This window comes from Vigna angularis, chromosome 3 (genome assembly GCF_016808095.1).
Source record: "Vigna angularis cultivar LongXiaoDou No.4 chromosome 3, ASM1680809v1, whole genome shotgun sequence".
Taxonomy (NCBI): domain Eukaryota; kingdom Viridiplantae; phylum Streptophyta; class Magnoliopsida; order Fabales; family Fabaceae; genus Vigna; species Vigna angularis.
Window position 1 is genome coordinate 11,612,794 of NC_068972.1, and position 18,336 is coordinate 11,631,129.

General features: G+C 33.9%; 1 protein-coding gene across 9 annotated transcripts; it reads right to left on the bottom strand.

The window, feature by feature from the left end:
• Positions 1–1,028: 1,028 nt before the first annotated feature.
• LOC108342828 (TNF receptor-associated factor homolog 1b) lies at positions 1,029–16,101 on the bottom strand. 9 transcript variants are annotated; one of them, XM_017580660.2, is made up of 14 exons: positions 15,942–16,079; positions 15,713–15,792; positions 15,063–15,283; positions 14,531–14,642; positions 11,244–11,332; positions 11,065–11,133; positions 10,846–10,978; positions 9,021–9,179; positions 8,082–8,430; positions 6,621–6,733; positions 5,466–5,613; positions 3,793–4,265; positions 3,509–3,710; positions 1,029–2,597 (listed from the first exon to the last, which is right to left on the bottom strand). In XM_017580660.2, the coding sequence occupies exons 3-14, from the start codon at positions 15,235–15,237 to the stop codon at positions 1,197–1,199; spliced, it is 3,423 nt and encodes a 1,140-aa protein (XP_017436149.1). In that variant the 5' UTR covers positions 15,238–15,283; positions 15,713–15,792; positions 15,942–16,079; the 3' UTR covers positions 1,029–1,196. The 9 variants fall into 9 exon arrangements, with proteins under 9 accessions (XP_017436149.1, XP_017436150.1, XP_017436148.1 ...); XM_017580661.2 differs by having other exon boundaries at positions 15,713–15,845; XM_017580659.2 differs by lacking the exon at positions 15,713–15,792 and having other exon boundaries at positions 15,942–16,101.
• Positions 16,102–18,336: the final 2,235 nt, after the last annotated feature.

Here is an 18,336-nt window from a genome sequence, read left to right on the forward strand (position 1 = left end):
TAATGTTTTTTCACGGATTTTCTACAAGAAAACGTCTTTCAAGAATTTTTAGTTTCCGTAGAAAGACATGGCATTATGGCATTTCAGTCATTTATGCACTGTTAAAAAGCATAGTGCCAGAATTTCTGTGAAGATGTATGGAATGTTGTTCTTAGAGAAGGAAGAACAATGGGCTACATTGTGTAAAATCATTACGTGAGGAAAGAATTTTCATTTCTCTATTCTTCTCTCTTATTTCAAATACAAATGCATAAACAATAAAAAATAAAGAAATTTCTTCATACCAAGTTTCATCAAGCAGAGCAACAATAAGAGTTTCTGAAAAAGAGACACTTTTATCAGTGTCGTGACATCCTGAAAGTAGATTCAAAGGATACAATCCTAGCAAATTCTAAAACAAATATTTCATAGATATTTCAAAACAAGCATATAACAAAATTTTAAGAAGCTATTAATAAAAAATATCTTAACCACAGAATGATTTGTAGTTAAGTTAAATATAAGCAAAAGGAATAGGCATAAGCAATTCTGCACACACCAAACCTATATAAGGTGTGTTTGAGATATTAAATCCATTTTTGGCCTCTGATCCTTTGTCTAAGTTTAAGTTTTCATATATAACAGCTAATCATTGTATTAAATTTCACAATGGTCATCAGATTAGAAATGTGGGTCAGTAATTGTTTGCCTCTAAATTTCAAAAATATTACTAAAGTAAAACCTATAAAGTATGATTTAATGGGATCCTTTAATAAATACGTAAGCACATACTAAAAGTTGGCCTTCACCTAGTTGGCATTCACCTTTTTCAATAAGGTCCGGTGCATCTTGATTACCCACAAATTCTAATTAGTTCTAATCAAAATGATATATATATATATATATATATATATATATAGCATAAGTATCGACCATTTGCAAATGTCGATACAGTCTTCGTTTTGGCGATGGTTGGGAAGCTGGAGTTATTAGGACATAATTGTTCAACCTAATAAAGACTCATCCATAATCTGAGGCAGGCAAAGAGATGAAGTGGATAAAAAGCTGGAATCAAATAACTCACACTCTTTACAAAATGTTTTTTAATCGAGAGATTACAACCTCACTCCAATCTAAAAAGACCCAACAATTTCCTCAAACACATTACATTTGTTAGTGACCACTCATTGGTGGCACGCTTCTTTGCCGTTTCCCTCTTAGGGACCACTTGACGGCCTGAATACAGTATAACCATTGACACCGCATGTCATATTTGAGTAATCTGGATAGTATGCATAATTACCGTTCTCTGTGTTTCTCATGCCTAGATACAACAGATCGGAACCACCCACTTGCCATTGGTTTGGTATCAACCCATCTACCTGACCATTCACGCAATGCACATTATTCATCGGTGGAATATAATCCCTCACTGAATCATAATGCCCACCAGACAAGCTATACCCTCCTTGCAATCTATGGTCATGATGGTAACTTCGTGACCGCTCAAACCTGCAAGAACTGGTTGAAGATCCCAGATCATCATTTGCACCCAAATCCCCTGGAAAAGTGGACTGTCGATTTAGCAACTGCGGTCCGTTATTCAGAGACTGGAATGCTGAACTTGATTTAGCCGACTTCCCAATAACATATTCATCATCAAGCAGGTCATTTATGATATCAAGGTGTGGGAACTCATCCACAATTAACCCTTGGTTATGACGCCCAGATCCACACGCTGGGAACTCAGTTGACATGTTGCCCATTGATCTACTGTGGGCTGGCCTGTACAAGTCATGATTTCTAGCATCATCGAGCCTGGAGGGTTGATCTAAGGGCATTCTGTTCGATTCCCTTTGAGACCTCTCAATCCACTGGGAACCATTCTGTAAAACATCCCGTGCAATCAAGCTAAAATGAACACCAGATTGACCAGAACTTTTGTCCAATCTGTCAGAGCTTTGGGATAAAAATACAGATGACACTAACGAAGATGGTTGAGAATAGCCAGGTGATGGATTTACTGCTGAACTTGAGGAGCTGGAATGGGTCAGACTAGCAGCAGTTGACGCCACAGGGTTCCCTATAATCACATTTCTGTAGGATTGAGGAGCACGCCTATGGGTAGCAGGTAAGGGATCAGGACCCAACCGACCAGCTGCACTCACTGAGCGTGCAAGTAGGGGAGCAGTTTGTACCATGGAGGCAGAAGGGGCAGTTGGCCTGGGACCAGGAACTAAAGGAGCACTTGAAGGTCTCGACATCATTGGCACTTGCGCCTCAGATCTTTCAGTTAATCTTGCACTTGAAGTCTTTTGTATCTCGGTTTTAGACGCAGCTGGAACTGGTGATGCAGGAGTAAAAGGTGAAGATGGATCTTTATCAGTCTGTGGGGAGCCACTTAAAGATGTTTTCCTGATATGAACAGGATATACAGTAGGGCTAGTCTTGTGTTCTAACTTCGTTTGACCAGAGGTTGATAAGTTTCTAGGAGGACTAATGAGTGAGGATGGCACAGATGATATCTTCTCTTTTCGTAGACTGTCATTGTCAACAGATCTCTCTGCCTCAACAAGGTCTCTGATGCCCGGCTTCTTCACTGAAAGAAACTCCTCTTCCTATCAATTAGAAAAGCAAAGCACCACGTCAAGCTCCAACTAAACCAGAGATAGAGGCTTTAAGGTGAAATTGAGTGTGAAAATAATTTATTCATATGCAAAAAAGATATTTAATGAAGATAAAAGCTTAACAAATAGCGAAACGAAAACTTTAAAAGCAAACATGGAATAAAAATAACGTCAATGCCAACTCCAAATCTGATCTCCCACCAACTTCGATAGAAATAAAGATTCAAATTCTTTCCAGTAAACAGAAAGCAGAAAATTCCAAAATCAACAAGTCATACGAAAGAAAATAAAGTGATGTAAACATCTTCGTTCCAGAAAATTTTTGGAGATAAGCATTCACGTAGGCTCTAAATGGTTTGATGGTGTCAGAAAGTAAAGGAAAAGGGACACGTATGATTATGGATCAATTTTAATTTTCACACACGGAAGTACAGAAGAGTGGAAGAATTTAAAAATCATCCTTCCATAGCTGGTGATGGAAACAAGATGAAATGGATACACATCTTTTTTCCCATGATTAATCTGTAAACAGGATAGGAATATAGATACATCAATTTTTTTTTAAGTTGCAAATTCAAATTATTTTCATCTATTTGCAGATAGAGAATTAATAAGGGAAAGCAAGGTGTCCGGTCATCTCTCCATTTTTATGACTCTCTTTTGTTGTACGAACTGTAATTAATTTGAAATATTCACAACAAGAAAACTATAACGCTCCTCTTAAATGGTGAAAAATAAAAGTAAAAATTATGCACGAATCATAGATGATAAGGCACGACACTAAAATTTGGGGGAAAAATAGACAAAAGGCATTTCATTATCAAACAAAGCCAATTAGACAAGATTTAGAGAACAATTTATGATAATTGATAACTATTTCCAACAAAGTTGAAAATGACAACCTTTATGACAACATGCTGCTCAGCCCACTTCAACTGATCCTGTAAGGAGAGGACAACAACCTCAGACTCAGATTTGCCAGTCTTACCACTTCCAGACTCATTGTTACTATTCCCAGCATCTACCGCAGTACGAGATGGCTGACTATCTATTCCATTCGTCCAACTACTCACATCAGACAATGTTTTGCCTCGGTTCTTACCTCTACAAATAAAAAGTGTCATATCATATCACATATACACAAGAGAATTGATATCATTCACACAGAAAAAAAAAATATAAGCACCTGCTAGGCGACTTTTGGACTTTATAATTTGAGAAAGAGTTTCCCTTGTGAGGGTCATTCATGACTACTGACGGCAAAGAATCAGTAGAACATGTTGAAGAACTGTCATCTATCACTGAACTGCTCCTTTTCTCGGATATTCCATTTTGTATCGTTGAAGCACCACCTATGCCATTGTTTCTATCCTCGGATGGAGGATGAACTTCTGATGCATCAGTATCCCAATTAACAGGCCCAGCATCTCTGTCTTCTGAATCAGGCTGAAGCGTTTCAGCAACTCCATCTACAGAGTCAGACACATCAGAAACATCTTCCACAGCATCAGCCGTTTCAGACACAGCTACAGCTTCCTCTATGTTAGAATCATTTTTGTCATCAGAAGCATTGTCTTGGTTCTTCTCAGGTACAGAGACAGTAGAGCTCTCCTCCCTCCCTTTGTCCTTTCCTTTTCGGTTGCTACGTTTTTGTCTGGCCTGTAGTGAAAAGACAGGAATATCTGTCAACAACTATTAAAAAAATATCAACCAACAACACTCCTTACCTCATGCACATTACATCATTTAATCCCAAAAATAGCAAGCAGATGTCAACAGAAAAACCTGGAGAGCATTACAGGTTACAAATTGCTAGCAAAATTACATCCAACTAAGGAAAATTCAGGTCACAGGGTCGTTACTGATTAAAAATATTAGGTGCTGAATGGGTTAGCCAAAGACTGACTAACTAACCAGTAAGTTTATTAGTTGTTCATAAACTTGATATTTTAACCAGCAAGCAGAGGAGACAATCCTCACGCCACAAATCGGTGTTGTAGAGGCTTGTATTAGAGTCAACCCAGATTCTAAGATGGTATTGAACATATCTTAAATCCATTAAAAGGGCCATCTACCATATTATCAGCATATCAAGCCCGATAGTGTTTGGACGTGAAGGAGCGTATTTTTAAAAACTCAAGTCCAGCACTGACTAGAAGTAATGCCAAAATATAATGTATAAGTGAAAGGCAACGTTTATTGTTTAACCCAGTTTTACAGGGTAGTTGGTTAGACCTAAATCTATATTCTAAGATGATTTCCTAACTACTCCCCTTTTGTTCTGCTTGTATTTCTTGTACATTATTGCTTTGCTTTTATTAGTGGAATCGCATCAGATATCAACCCAAAGAAATTTATACAAGGCTGGGTTTGTAAAGAAGTAAGAGAGATCTTCAACAGGCACCTCACACATAAAGATGGGAAAATTATGTATATGTGCATATATTGAACATACTATGCCTTATTTCCCTTAAATTTAAGTGAATTGAACGATGCTATTTATTAGAAAGAAAGAATCCAAATTAGTGAAACCCTATTACTTCAGTTTGGGTCCAGCATAGGCAGGAGTTGATGACTTCATCAGTACCAGGATAAAAGTATATCGCTGGCATTGACCAACTCTACCTGCTTTCAATGTGTTCATTATATCATAAGTTTTCATTTACAGTGCATTTTCTGCAGTTGAATTATCTTCCATCGTGAAATTCATAGGAGTTCACTTCTAAACCACAACATTACAGATAATCAGAAAAGAACCTAATTTGCAAACAAGGGAGCTAGACAATGCATTGCATCAGTGAAATCAACATTCAGATAACCAAAAATTCCTGGAAACTGCATTTTCAATGGGTTCCAGACCTGTTTTTTCTTCGACTTCTTTTCCCTCTCACTTCCACGTTTTGCTTTTTGATCACTTTCAGCTTGCCATGCAGCCTCTTCTTCACGGATGAGTTCTTCTTGTCTTTTCAGTGCAACAGCTTCCTGGTATGCAACCTCAATTTTATTACTGCACCCATGAAACTAAATAGTCAGGATATCTAAATTGATGCATGTCTAATACCTACATATGAAACAAAAATTATGCCTCTCCCTGACTTCTAGGTAGGTTACATATACGGGTCCTACCATTAGGAACTTCTCAATATTTCCATATTTTCAACAGTTTCCTATTCTCCGTTGGCAATACTGAAAAGTAGAGGAACTCCAACCTCATTGATACAAGGGGACCACAACTTCTGAATAAGCTAATATTTCAAAACAGGCAGTTAAACTTGAAGCAACTCATAATTAAGTCTGTATTATGCAGAATAATCAGCTGCATCCTATTTTGCCTACAATTGTAGAACATTGGCCAAAACGTGGGAGTAGATAAGCACTCATTTGATGCAATGCAACACTTCAACACTGAGCTAACGTCTACGAAATGAAAATTGCTAACTAATTTTTTGGTAGAATATAGTTATCTATCAAAACAAAACGGAACAAAAAGACTATATTCTATTCTCATTGATTCCACCAAAAACCCTATAACCAGGATGTACTACCCTTGTACCTGTTGTTTTATTTTGTTCCATTTTTAAAACACATAAGACATATTATTGAACTCAATCTCCTATTGTGTATCATTCTTGCTTGTTCCCCAAACATACTCATTCATAGATTAGATCCCAATGACCAATTGTGTCCGATTCTAATGCATTTACCAAACACACAATTGTAGGAAAAAGTTAGCCAAAATACATTGAACATCATGCTAATGTTCTTGCTTTGGTTTGAAAGAAATCAACCCAAAAATGTTAACTCTGAAAGGAATAGCCTCAATCATTGTTAATAACAGTACAAAGAAATGGACAGCATCCCAAATCAGCAGGCTAACTGTGTCAATATTATGCATGCCTCTCTAATACTTCATTAAGGGGGGAAATACAAGCATAAGTAAAAGTATATATAAAAGCAATGAAGCCGAGAAACTTGAACGCTCTGAATTCATTACAAAATTATCGTGTATCCTACCTGAATATATGGGCGAGGACAAATATTTCCAAAGTCCTACGACCCAATTCTGTTAAACGCCTTTCATCACGCTCAATAGAATCCTTGTTGAAATCCTCTCCAGAATCTCCATCCTGCAAAATTAAGAGAAAAAGGTTTCAAATAAATTTCAAAACTGAAAAGCCAAAGGCGCCATATTCATATATTTCACTGCCCTTAAAACCCCCAAGTTACTCATGCAAGACGTGTAACACATGTCTACAAATTTAACTAGGCCAAGCTTGTTTGTTATTAAAAATATATATCTTAAATATTAAAGCATATACTGCATAAATATAAGATAAGACATATAGAAATATGGCACAAATATAGTATGAGCTCAACCTAAATTCAAGTGACAAGGGAAAAAAATATTTGTTAGTGGTGCAGCAAATGGTAAAATCAAAAATATCAAGCATGCAAAAATTTATGAATAAATGAAGAACTACTCATTTGAAAATCCGTAATAAAGACCGGAAATATAAGCTTTTGCAGCCAAAATCAATTTTCTAAAAATTCAATTGCAGATATTTCTTTTCAGGCGGAATTGTGTTTTAACTGATGCAAAAGCATTCCCTGGTTTTGACTCATCGTAGCGTCCCTGGGTTTGACTCATAGTAGCGTAGCTTCCAACGTGGAAGAAATAAGCTCTACAAGTAACATAAACATCAGTATTAAATTTAAACATGAACAAAATTATCTTATTATCACTTGGGCCTTTTGTGTTTTTTTTTCCAAAATGCAAAAAATTAATTAAGTTTTAATATAAAAAAACTGATAATTCATTTTTTGGTGATAAAGTAAAATTAAAAAAAAAAATATAGTCTAGTCTATTCTCACAAGCTAAATTAAAAAAAAAATCATAATAACTCACTTTTTTAAGTTTAAACAAGCAGGGCCCTTATTAATAAATCCCATTAAATTTTTAAATTTAAGTAATTTAATACCTGATGATTACCAATATATGTTTACAATGAGACATTTTTTGAAAAAAATTATTGCAAAATTGTTATTATTCAATTATAAATTTTCAAAGCAATTCTAAACAGGTGTAATCATTCTAAGATGACAGAATAAAAGACACACAAAATAAGAAACAGAAGCAAAAACCATTGAATCATAAAAGCATAAATCAAATAACTCTAAAGGTTAAAAGTTCAGATGACCAGCCGATGCAGTAGCCGTATTTGAGCGAAAATCAATCCTAAATATAATGCTATTCAGAATACAATAGCAGAGTTTCAGTTTTCTTTTCTCCCTAGTCTAGATCCCATTCAAACATATTCTGTTCTGCTCTTATTTGTCAACTACATCTTCTAAAAACCTCAGCCCAATACCATCGCATTTCATAGAGATCAGTGCTCAACCATGTCACCAGTTATCAGATCAGGCATCAACACAAAATTCCATGGTCACTATTACAAACATAATTCTACATCTTACCTTTGTCCGGTTTTGAGGGCACTTTTCATCTTTAGGAGGCAGTGGTTCTATTGCAGCCCTTTCCAGTAGCAGTAAAACATCATCCACCAGTACAAACATGTCTTTCTCAACGTGAACAATTGGTGCTGGTATTTCTTCAGCATCCAGCAATTTCACTTTAGCTTTTTGGTTTTTAGTCTGGCCTTCAAGAGCCTTCAATCCACTATGCAAGGAATCCATTACCAAAGTAGAAGTGACCTCTTTCTCAATGAAGAAATGCTTTACAACTACTTTCAAAATTACATCTGTCTTCTCCCTAGACATGTGGCGCTTAGAAGTCTGGTCAATTTCCCCCCAGAAAGAAAAGAAGCTGCATGCATATTAATATTTGATCAGAACAAAATACGACACCAGAACTCAAACGTCTGAGATACGTGGGAATTAATGATAATACATAATATCAAATAGGAAAACAATATGCATTCAATTAAAAAGAAATTATCAAATCATATTTAATTTCAAATAGGATGTAAAACATACATTTCAAGATACACACGATCAGCTATAATACGTGGGAATTAATGATAATACATAATATCAAATAGGAAAACAATATGCATTCAATTAAAAAGAAATTATCAAATCATATTTAATTTCAAATAGGATGTAAAACATACATTTCAAGATACACACGATCAGCTATAATACATCAAAACCACAATCACCTATTTCATTTGACCATGAAATTCATTCCTCTTCTGTATCTTTTTTGCAATCACCACTTTCCAGATTGAACGGGAATTAAGTCAAATTTTTCAGTACAAGTGTTAAACTATTTATTGATCTGGAAGTGTGAAAAAGAAGAAAAATCATCCAGACTTTTATTAGGTGACACTCTGGAGCAAGATTAGACATACAATGTGTCGGAAGAGGGAGATTTTTAAAGGAGAGCACATGTACCTTGACCATCTAGCTTTATCCTCTATCAACTTCCCAAGTTTGCTTCTTCTCTCCTCCACAAAACGCCGACAAATTTGTTCTACATTTGTCAAATATACCCTCACAAGTTCTCTCCTATATTGACAATCAAGGCACCGGAAAGGTCTGTCTGATTTCTCCCTATGCATCAGAAACAAACAAGGAATATATGGTCACACTTCAAGATAAAATCCCAACGAAAAATGCAAAAATAAATTAACAAGTTGAGACATTTGACTGTCTCACAAATTCAGTAAAAATAAATAGTAAGGTCAAAATTTGGTGTATTTAAAAAGTAGAAGAGAAGATGACAGTCTAACTAGGCAACAGAGTAATAAAACTTGGAATTCTGAACAAGGGATAAGCATAGTGCACAGATGCGCAGAGTAATGCAGGAAGGTTATTGTGACAAGGGATAAGCTTGTTCACCAAGAGTTTTCTCACTAGTGGAAGAAAGCAATTTAGGAGGATAAAAACTTCTGACATATTTCTAAAAGTGGAAATCTATATGTTCAAAAACAAATATTTATACGTACTTTGTTAAAAAAAACATCCAAATGCATCTATACACATGAATAACTATCCTTACAAATACTTTAAGCACCATTGCATGTTCTATTTATGTCATTTACAAATTTGGACTGATGATTGATTAATATTCACTCCACACATTTATATTTATAACAATCAGGTATGGGTATACAAATCACCAGCAGTGCCATTTGGGTAATGAACCATGAGAAAGGGTGTGAATTGTGATGATAAACTCACTACACCCTCCGTTTTGAGGTTAAATTTTAGTCAAATAATACCCTTCTACATGTTCTTTATTTCACCTTTCTGGAAATTAAATTCCAGAACAATCTGGAACTGAGTAAAAAAATTGACTCCCAGATTTAATTTCTAAAAATCATTTTCCATAATTCCAGAATTTAAATTCAGAAAAGTCCATTTTTTACATTCAGAAACACACTTTGAAGAACAAAAACTAAATTTCTGGAAAACATTTTATAGACTCAAAATTCCATGATCTGAAGACAATAAAATAAAATAACAAAGAAATGAAAAAACAAATAAGGACAAGAATAAGGGGCTCATTGAGCCCTAAATATAATGAAATTTACCATAGCAGCACAAATGGTGAGAAAGGGTAAGGTCCTACAGTCTTACCAATGTTTAACTTTTAACTACAGACAAGGTGCATTTGACATCATATACCAGGTTTGCTTTTATCGTGATCAAGAGCCATTGGTAACATACCATACATTCATCTCAATATAAATTCTATGTAGACTTTAGAGGAGAGAGAATGCATACAAATTTAGAGAAAATGGAATGAGACCTCATACCATAGGTTCACGAGGATTGCCACAAACTTTTGGTTAAAAAACTGTATAAGATATAGGAATAAGAATGAACAGTCCAAGAAAATATAAAATATTGTTCCAAAAAACCAATGGGAAATACTAATTGACACAAATGGAATCCAAGATTCATAAACACGGCAATAAATGCTATAGTGGAAGCCCGAGCTTGTTCAGACCCAACTTCACTAAAAAGTTAACTTCATAAGAATATTATTTCTAGCTGGCTTTCAATTTACTATGAAACTCTGGAGAAGGACCAATCACTCAAACTAGCATAATTAAGAGACATTCATTTGTTCTGCTGTTCTTTCTAGACAAGGAAATCAGATGGAAGTTCAAATTTATATCATATGGCAAGTAACCTTAATTATTAAGAAAGCATTATGCAAGATGGACTGAATATTTGAAATCCTAAATAACATAAATTAAAAATAGAATACCTTATGACTTGAACTTGAGCTTTTATTATTAGATTGTCTGAAGTATCAACAAATCCATCATACACCTTGGACAGTTCCATAAACTTTTTCCAGCCCCAGTCATGCTCCTTCTTCCAAAATCGATGCAATGTATCTGGAAAACTCAAGGGCATATATCTCAATAATATTGAAAGAAAAATTGTAATCTCCGGTAACTAACCCAACTATTATGAAACAGACCAGAATATTTTGATTTCTTTGGGTCTTTATTGACCACAGCTATTGTAAATTGAGCAAAATGACTCCATCCTGTCTTGCCCCAGAAAGAAAAAGTAAGCACAACCAAATACTATGGAACTAATTGTAGAAAATAGAAATAGTAATCATCAATGCAATCTGAAAATGATCGTGAATTGAACCTGGAAGAAGTTTGTCATGATTAGCAACACACAGAAAGAGAGAGAGATGATTGCAGACATCACAGCCTTGTGGATAGATTAAAATATACCTGCCACAAACAAAACAATTATTAATTCAAAAAATCAACACTACCAGTCATCATGTCATCTGAAGTTATAAACTATCTCAGCAAATAAAATGTATTTCTTAGACTGCACATACCAACATTAAATTAAGGGCATGATTTCCATGAAAACTACAATAGTCCATATGAAACCTGTAGCAAGTGAGATAAAGAAGGTATCTTTCTCTTGAATGACAAATTAGTATATGAAAGGGTCACAAATTCCATATACAAATCTCAAAATAGCAGATTATTGGTCAGATCTCTTGACCCATCTAGTGTGTTTTTGTGCACGAAGGTACCAGAGAATGAGTGGGCTTCCTCAACCTCTAGCCCATGAAAGACACAGTGGGGAAAAGTATACATGAGAAAGAAGAATCCAAGGACTGAGGTGGCAGGTAGTTAGAGGAGAGAAAAATCAGGTAGGGAATAGAGAGATTATATTTGTCTTCAGTTTTGCTGAACATTGGGGGAGGACGGGATTTTGGTTGGTTGAGAGAGGAGAGGAACCGTTTTGTGTTGCTCTAGAGAGGACTGTAGCTCCGGGTGGGATTTGTTATCCTTCTATTTCCTGTTTTTTAACAGAATAATACACACATCAGTGTTCATTTGATTCCTTTCTTTTTCTTCTAAGTTTTTAAGGTGTGGGTCTGTATCATTTGGTCCGACCTGTCAGATCTCTTTTTGCCGCCGAATGCCACCAAACAAAAAGGGAAGTGAGCCGAAAACAGGGGAACCAGAAAATACAGTAGCCATGGATTCTAGGGTTGAGTGTGCCGTGGGAGAATTGGAACGAATGAGAGTTGTCATGGAGGAGATACGATTCCAAGCAGTCCAAAACCAAGTAGAGATAGAGATGATGCGTAAAGAGGCTGCTATAAACTAATCAAAGTTAGTGGGATTGATGACTCGTAAAATCACTCATGTGGAGGGAGAGCACTCTCTTGGGCCTAAGAAGAAGGAGTCATGTAGTGGTGGAAGTGGCTTGAAGTCCTTAGAAGGAGAGGTGCTGGATGAATTCAGACAATCGATGAAAAAGAATGAACTACCTATGTTCAATGGAGAAGATCCTACCGATTGGATCACTAGAGCTGAAATCTATTTTAGGGTCCAAGAAACCAGTTCGACAGTGAGGGTGAATCTTGCTTAATTGTGCAAGGAGGGGGCCACTATTCATTTCTTCAACGCATTATTAAATGATTATGATGATTTAACTTGGGAGGATTTGAAGAAAGAATTGATTGAAAGATATGGAGGTTTGGGTGAGGGAAGTGTATTTGAGTAGTTGACGTCATTACGGCAAACAAGGAGTATAGAAGAGTACATACAAAGATTTGAGTGTTCAGATGCTCAAGAGACCAAATTACATGACGAACAATGCTCTGCTTACTTTATTCATGGTTTGCATGAGGAAATTAGGGCCCAAATCAGTTTGTATGTTGTAAGCCCACTTGCAAAGGGAAGAATGATGAATGTAGCAAGAGTCATTGATATAGAGTTTTCAAATAAGAACAGAGGATGGCATGGGAAAGAAGGGAGAACAAATGAATCAATGGCTCGTCCATAGGAAGGGGAAGACAGCAGAGGAGGCTACATGGGAAGATGAATCTTCAAATAGAAGTCAATTTCCAGAACTGAGTCTTGAGAACAAGACAATTCTTCAAGATGAGGGTATTGATGAGGCCCAGAGAATGAGTGGGCTACCTCAACCTCTAGCCCACGAAGGTACCAAAACACGGTGGGGAAAAGTATACGTGAGAAAGTAGAATCCAAGGGCTAAGGTGGCAGGTAGTTAGAGGAGAGAGAAATCAGGAGGGGAATAGAGAGATTCTGTTTGTATTCAGTTTTGCTGAACGTTAGGGGAGAACGAGATTTTGGTTGAGAGAGGAGAGGAACCGTTGTTTTGCTCTAGAGAGGGGCGTAGCTCTAGGGGGGATTTGTTATCCTTCTATTTCCAGTTTTTGTTAACAGAATAATAGAATATCAGTGTTCATTTCATTCCTTTCTTTTCTTCTAAGCTTTTAAGGTGTGGGTCTGTATCAACGTCCTTGTCCAATTTCTAACTCATTTGTAGAATTAACCTAACTGCCATTTTGATAAACCTCTTGGGAGGTCCAAAGCCCTGCCTAAGGGAAAAGTTATTTAGTTTGGCAACAGAAATTCAATAGAACTAATATTGCAGGTACACATGTCACATAAAACTCTTGAACTTCTGATAAACATCTAAGGAAGTTCAAAGTCCCACCTAAGATAAAGTTATTTAGTTGGACATCAGGGCTTGAATAGAACTAAAACCGCAGATTCACAGGTCACATAAAGATCTTTTCCCTGACATGTGTTTGGTCATGCTCAGTACTCTGACATTTGTAATTGAGAGTTACCTGTTTATTTTTTGTTCAAACTTTTTTACAGAATCCTGTTTTATAAAAAGTTCTTGGACCAATTTTTGGTTACAATCAAGAGGAATTTGGTACTAGAGACCAGTTTCTTTTCCTAAGGCAATGTACAATCTGTCACTAGTTGGTAGGATCATAACATTCATATTCTAAAGGATGTCATGTTGGCTCAGCAGGCTGATATGTTAGGGAACTGGTTTCAAAGCACATGATATTTTTTATTTCCTAACAAAATATGCAGTGAGCAACTTTGCTCAACATTTATGGTATATCTTTTCATAGACAGATTTAATTCTTCCAAAATCCCCCACACTTTTGTATGACCAAAAATGAATTTCTTCATTTAAATACACACACACACATACAACAGAGAGAGCATTGGATGTGTTAGAGATAAACTACACTAGTTAAGATACATCAGAGTTTCTTCAAAAGTTCAACATAAAACAAGTCACAATTGACTAAAGATGATAAATGCATAACAAGGTCCTGCATGCAATATAGCTTTAGAGGTGTAAATCAAAATAAAGCAAAACAACAAGGACAGTTAAATTCTACATCTTCAGCGTACCCCAGTACTAAAAGGTTACTTGCTATGTATGGGGAAGGGTCATTGTATGCAGCCTTACCCTTGCATATGCAAAGAGGCTGTTTTCCAGATTCGAACCCATGACCAACCGGTCAACAAGGCACAACTTTACTGCTGCACCGGGCTCCCCCTCATGATAGTTAAGTTCTAAATCACAACAAAAGCTATGTAAGTCCAATGATATGTAACACCTCATACCATTTGTAGCCGCCAACCTCAAATGGACTACTGCGAAGTTCCCTTTTGTTAATTTGAGAAAACTTTTCTATCTTCCATGTATATCTTCCAAATAACTCCAAAGGTTTTGGTCCTATGAAGAGAAAAAGAAATATGACTTTAAACAATTCTTTAGGCAAGTAGTAATTTTGAACCCTTAAGATGAGAAAAGGCCATAACATTAAAATGACATCTGTGTAGCCTAAGATTTGAACAACTAACTTTTTTAATTACCTATCAATACAAATCAATAAACACACTAAACCACTGATATCAATCAAAATACCAAGGAGCAAAATATTTTCACATAAAACAAACCTGATCTGAGTATTCTTGATTTCTAATCTCTTTATTTTATTGTATTGTTACAAGGGAAAAAACAATACGAAATAGAAAACAAACACCAATACCATCCCTAAGCTCATACAGAAAAGCATACAGAAACATGAAATATAACAATGTAAATGTAAGGGGAAAAACGTATAAAGTTAAAATTAGTAAAAGAAATCGTCACCATCGTCTCCATCATCAGAGTCCCAATAAGGGGGGGAAGTAGATGTGATTCCATTCTCCACCTGCTCAGAAGAACGCCATTCTGCCAATGCTTCCCCGGATTGACATCGCTGCCCATTTGAAATTCCCTCAACAGACTTTCCCACACCAGACTCCTCACTCACAATCCCAGTCATTCCCTGATTAAGAAATATTTCACTAACTGGCTTCTTGCAACGCCAACTGAATAAGAATCAGATAAACGAAGACAAAATCAGCCCTTAAACCCCACCTTGCATTACAAGACAGTAAATCACTCCAAAAAATAAATCAATGAGAGTATTCATTTGCAACTACATCTAAAAAGTTCTACAAAATATAACCACAATCATAACCAATGCACTTTGTCGAGGAACAAATTCAAAATCGCAATAACTGATAATCCCAATTCAGAACACAAGAAAACAAACCCACCCTTTCCCCTGAACCATATCGATTAACCTAATGAAACACTACCTTCTCCAATGTAAATTCCTCCTTAAAATTATTAAGAGCAAAACACAAAACCAAGCCATAAACCCCAATCATCAATAATAAAAACCCTAGAACAAAGATTCAAACTAATTGAAAGAAGCTCGAATTAAGAAAATAAGCTCAACGAGGTAGCAAAACCAGCTCGATGAGGTCCAATTGCATGAACCCCAAAAATAGAATATTCCTCGAAACAATCAACGCCGAAAAACACGAAGATCCTGGACAGTAATTCCCAGAAGTAACCCAAAAAAATAACTCATTAATCAAAATCCTGATGCAATAAACAATAAAAACGAAGCTCAGTTAAAGACTGAACTGAGGTAAAAGAAAAAAAGCGATGCCGTGGATCGATGGGGAGTTGACAAACCTGGAATCAAAGTGCAGAAGTTTGTCAAGAAGACACAATTCTAGCGCTGTAAGTTTAGAGAGAGAAAGTCGAAGTGAGAGAAAGAAAGACAAGGTTGAGCAGCAACAGGAAACAAAGGCATAACAAGAAAAAAAGAATAATGATATTTTTTATTTTTTTCAATTACTTGACTTTGTTCTTTCTTCTTATTCTGTTGAAACTTGAAATGGAACTGATTCCTTACAGTAACCCTAACCGCCATCATCTTTTGTTACTCATTCTCGATTTTGTGTTTTTTATATATAAATGAATGTGTTTTGTTGTAATGAAACATTGGTGTTCAAATTGAATTCTTGATATTGTCAATTTAATTTGAAAAAAAAATATTTAGTACTGTTATAAAAAAAATTATGCAATTGTAGATAAAATTTTAAACTAGTACTGTTATAAAATACATTTAAATAAATGATATAATATTTGAAAATTATTTGTGTGATACTAGGGAAAACAAAAATCCTATTAATATATTTAATAAAAAAGAAAAGAAAATGAAAAAATATTTATTAAAGTTGAAATGAAAATTTTGAAAAAGTTTGAGGTGTAAAACAAGATGATAGAAGGTTAAAAATATAATTTTTAGAGATACAGATGAAATTTTAGAAATATAAGATGAAACACTCTATTAATTATACTGATTATTACAAAATCATTCATATCAATTTGAATTACTCCAGATTTAGTATAATTCTTAAATAATGAAAGTTGAGTATAAGAAAGAGTAAATTGTCATGCTAAAATTGATATTTTTGTTAAAGTTGTTTTATTCTATTTATCTTATTTAAATTATAATGAGACAAGATCGTTAAATATGGTAAAAGTAAGTGTTTTTAATTCTGACATATTAGTTTTTTTAATTAAAAATCAATTTTATCAAACTAAACTAGAAAACAATTCATTTTGGTTAAAAATATCAATTCAGGCTATTTAACTAAGTTTAATGAAATTTAATATCAATTCAGTAGTGTACAATTATTTTTTAACTAAAGTAAATAACAAAAAAGGATTCTCTTAAATTAAAATTGTTTTTTATTTTAAAGGTAATTAAAAATATTCTTAACCTGAAGTATAAAAATTTATTTTATTTGATAAGTAGACAATTAAAAATATATTCATTTTTAAATCCTACTAAATTTAAATTAGAACTTTCGAAAACCTTTTTAGTTTAGTTGAATGTTTTACAAAAGATGATAAATATGTTAATCCCACCGCCATTTTATTTATTTGTTGCATAGACGCTTTTATATATATTAGCGTATCTTTTAATTTTAGGTTAGTATGTTTTTAATTTCTAAAATTACAAGTAGAATTTAAATTTATTTTTTTTAATTTTGATACGGTTTTAGACTTTGACTAGATATAATATTTTTAATTTATGTAAAAGATTTTTCACGTATTAAATAGTATTTTATACTAAAATTTAAACTATTTATATAATTTGATCTATTTTAACTTAAATGTCAATCTAAATAATCGTTTAAAACGTAAACTAATTAATAGTGTTAGGCGTTAGGTTAAAATAATTATATTTATTTTTTTAAAATTTAAATACTAAAATGTGTCAAAATTAAATATCAAAATAATTTTGAATTCATGTATAAATTTCAAAATTAAAAACATATTTAAATTTTTCATTTTTATATAATATTACTCTAAGCATATAATTAAAAAAGTTAGAGTTAGGTAATTACCTTAATCCTAAAATTTTGAAAGAGCTCCAAATTTTAAAATAGATAATATTTTGGATGTGTTAATTGATTATCTTAACGGTGAGTTAGAAATATTAATGTTAGGAAGGGAAAAAAAGTTTTAAAGTGCAAGTCGGTGGAAACATAGAAGAAGAATAACATTTAAAGAGATAAAAACACTACCAATTAGGTGAGTTGCAATAATAATTCTTAATTATCATATTGTATATATACATAACGTATTTATAATCTATTCAAACGATATTTACAATAAGTTATTTTTTATTTTCTAAATAATTTTAGATTTTTGTAGAATTAATTATAATAAAAAATATTTTATAAATTCATTAATTTTATAATTATTATAAAAGTGAATTTCTTGAATTGTTAAGTGTTAAGGTTTGTCAACAAGATAAATCCATTGTCTTGTTTTAAAGACTTAAAGAATATTATTTATTAAATAAAATAGGAAAATATTTTGTTGTTAATCTTAAAACTAAAACATGGATAAATAAGGATCACCTAGTGAAAACCTATTACATATAAATAGGTGATGATTTTATGATATATGATTTATTAAATATACATTTATTACTGTATTTGTTTTCAAAGTAATTTTATGTGTTTTTATATGTGTTCGAGCTATTGAATCTCAAAAATTAAAAAGAAAA

What these genes read in the sequence shown, in the direction of transcription:
- LOC108342828 (XM_017580659.2), bottom strand. Translation starts at nt 15,237, where the DNA reads ATGACTGGGATTGTGAGTGAGGAGTCTGGTGTGGGAAAGTCTGTTGAG. An exon ending in TCATGACAAACTTCTTCCAG is followed by an intron (nt 11,134 to 11,243) that starts GTTCAATTCACG and finishes GGGGCAAGACAG; the next exon opens with GATGGAGTCATTTTGCTCAA. An exon ending in AAAGAAATCAAAATATTCTG is followed by an intron (nt 10,979 to 11,064) that starts GTCTGTTTCATA and finishes TGAGTTTTCCAG; the next exon opens with ATACATTGCATCGATTTTGG.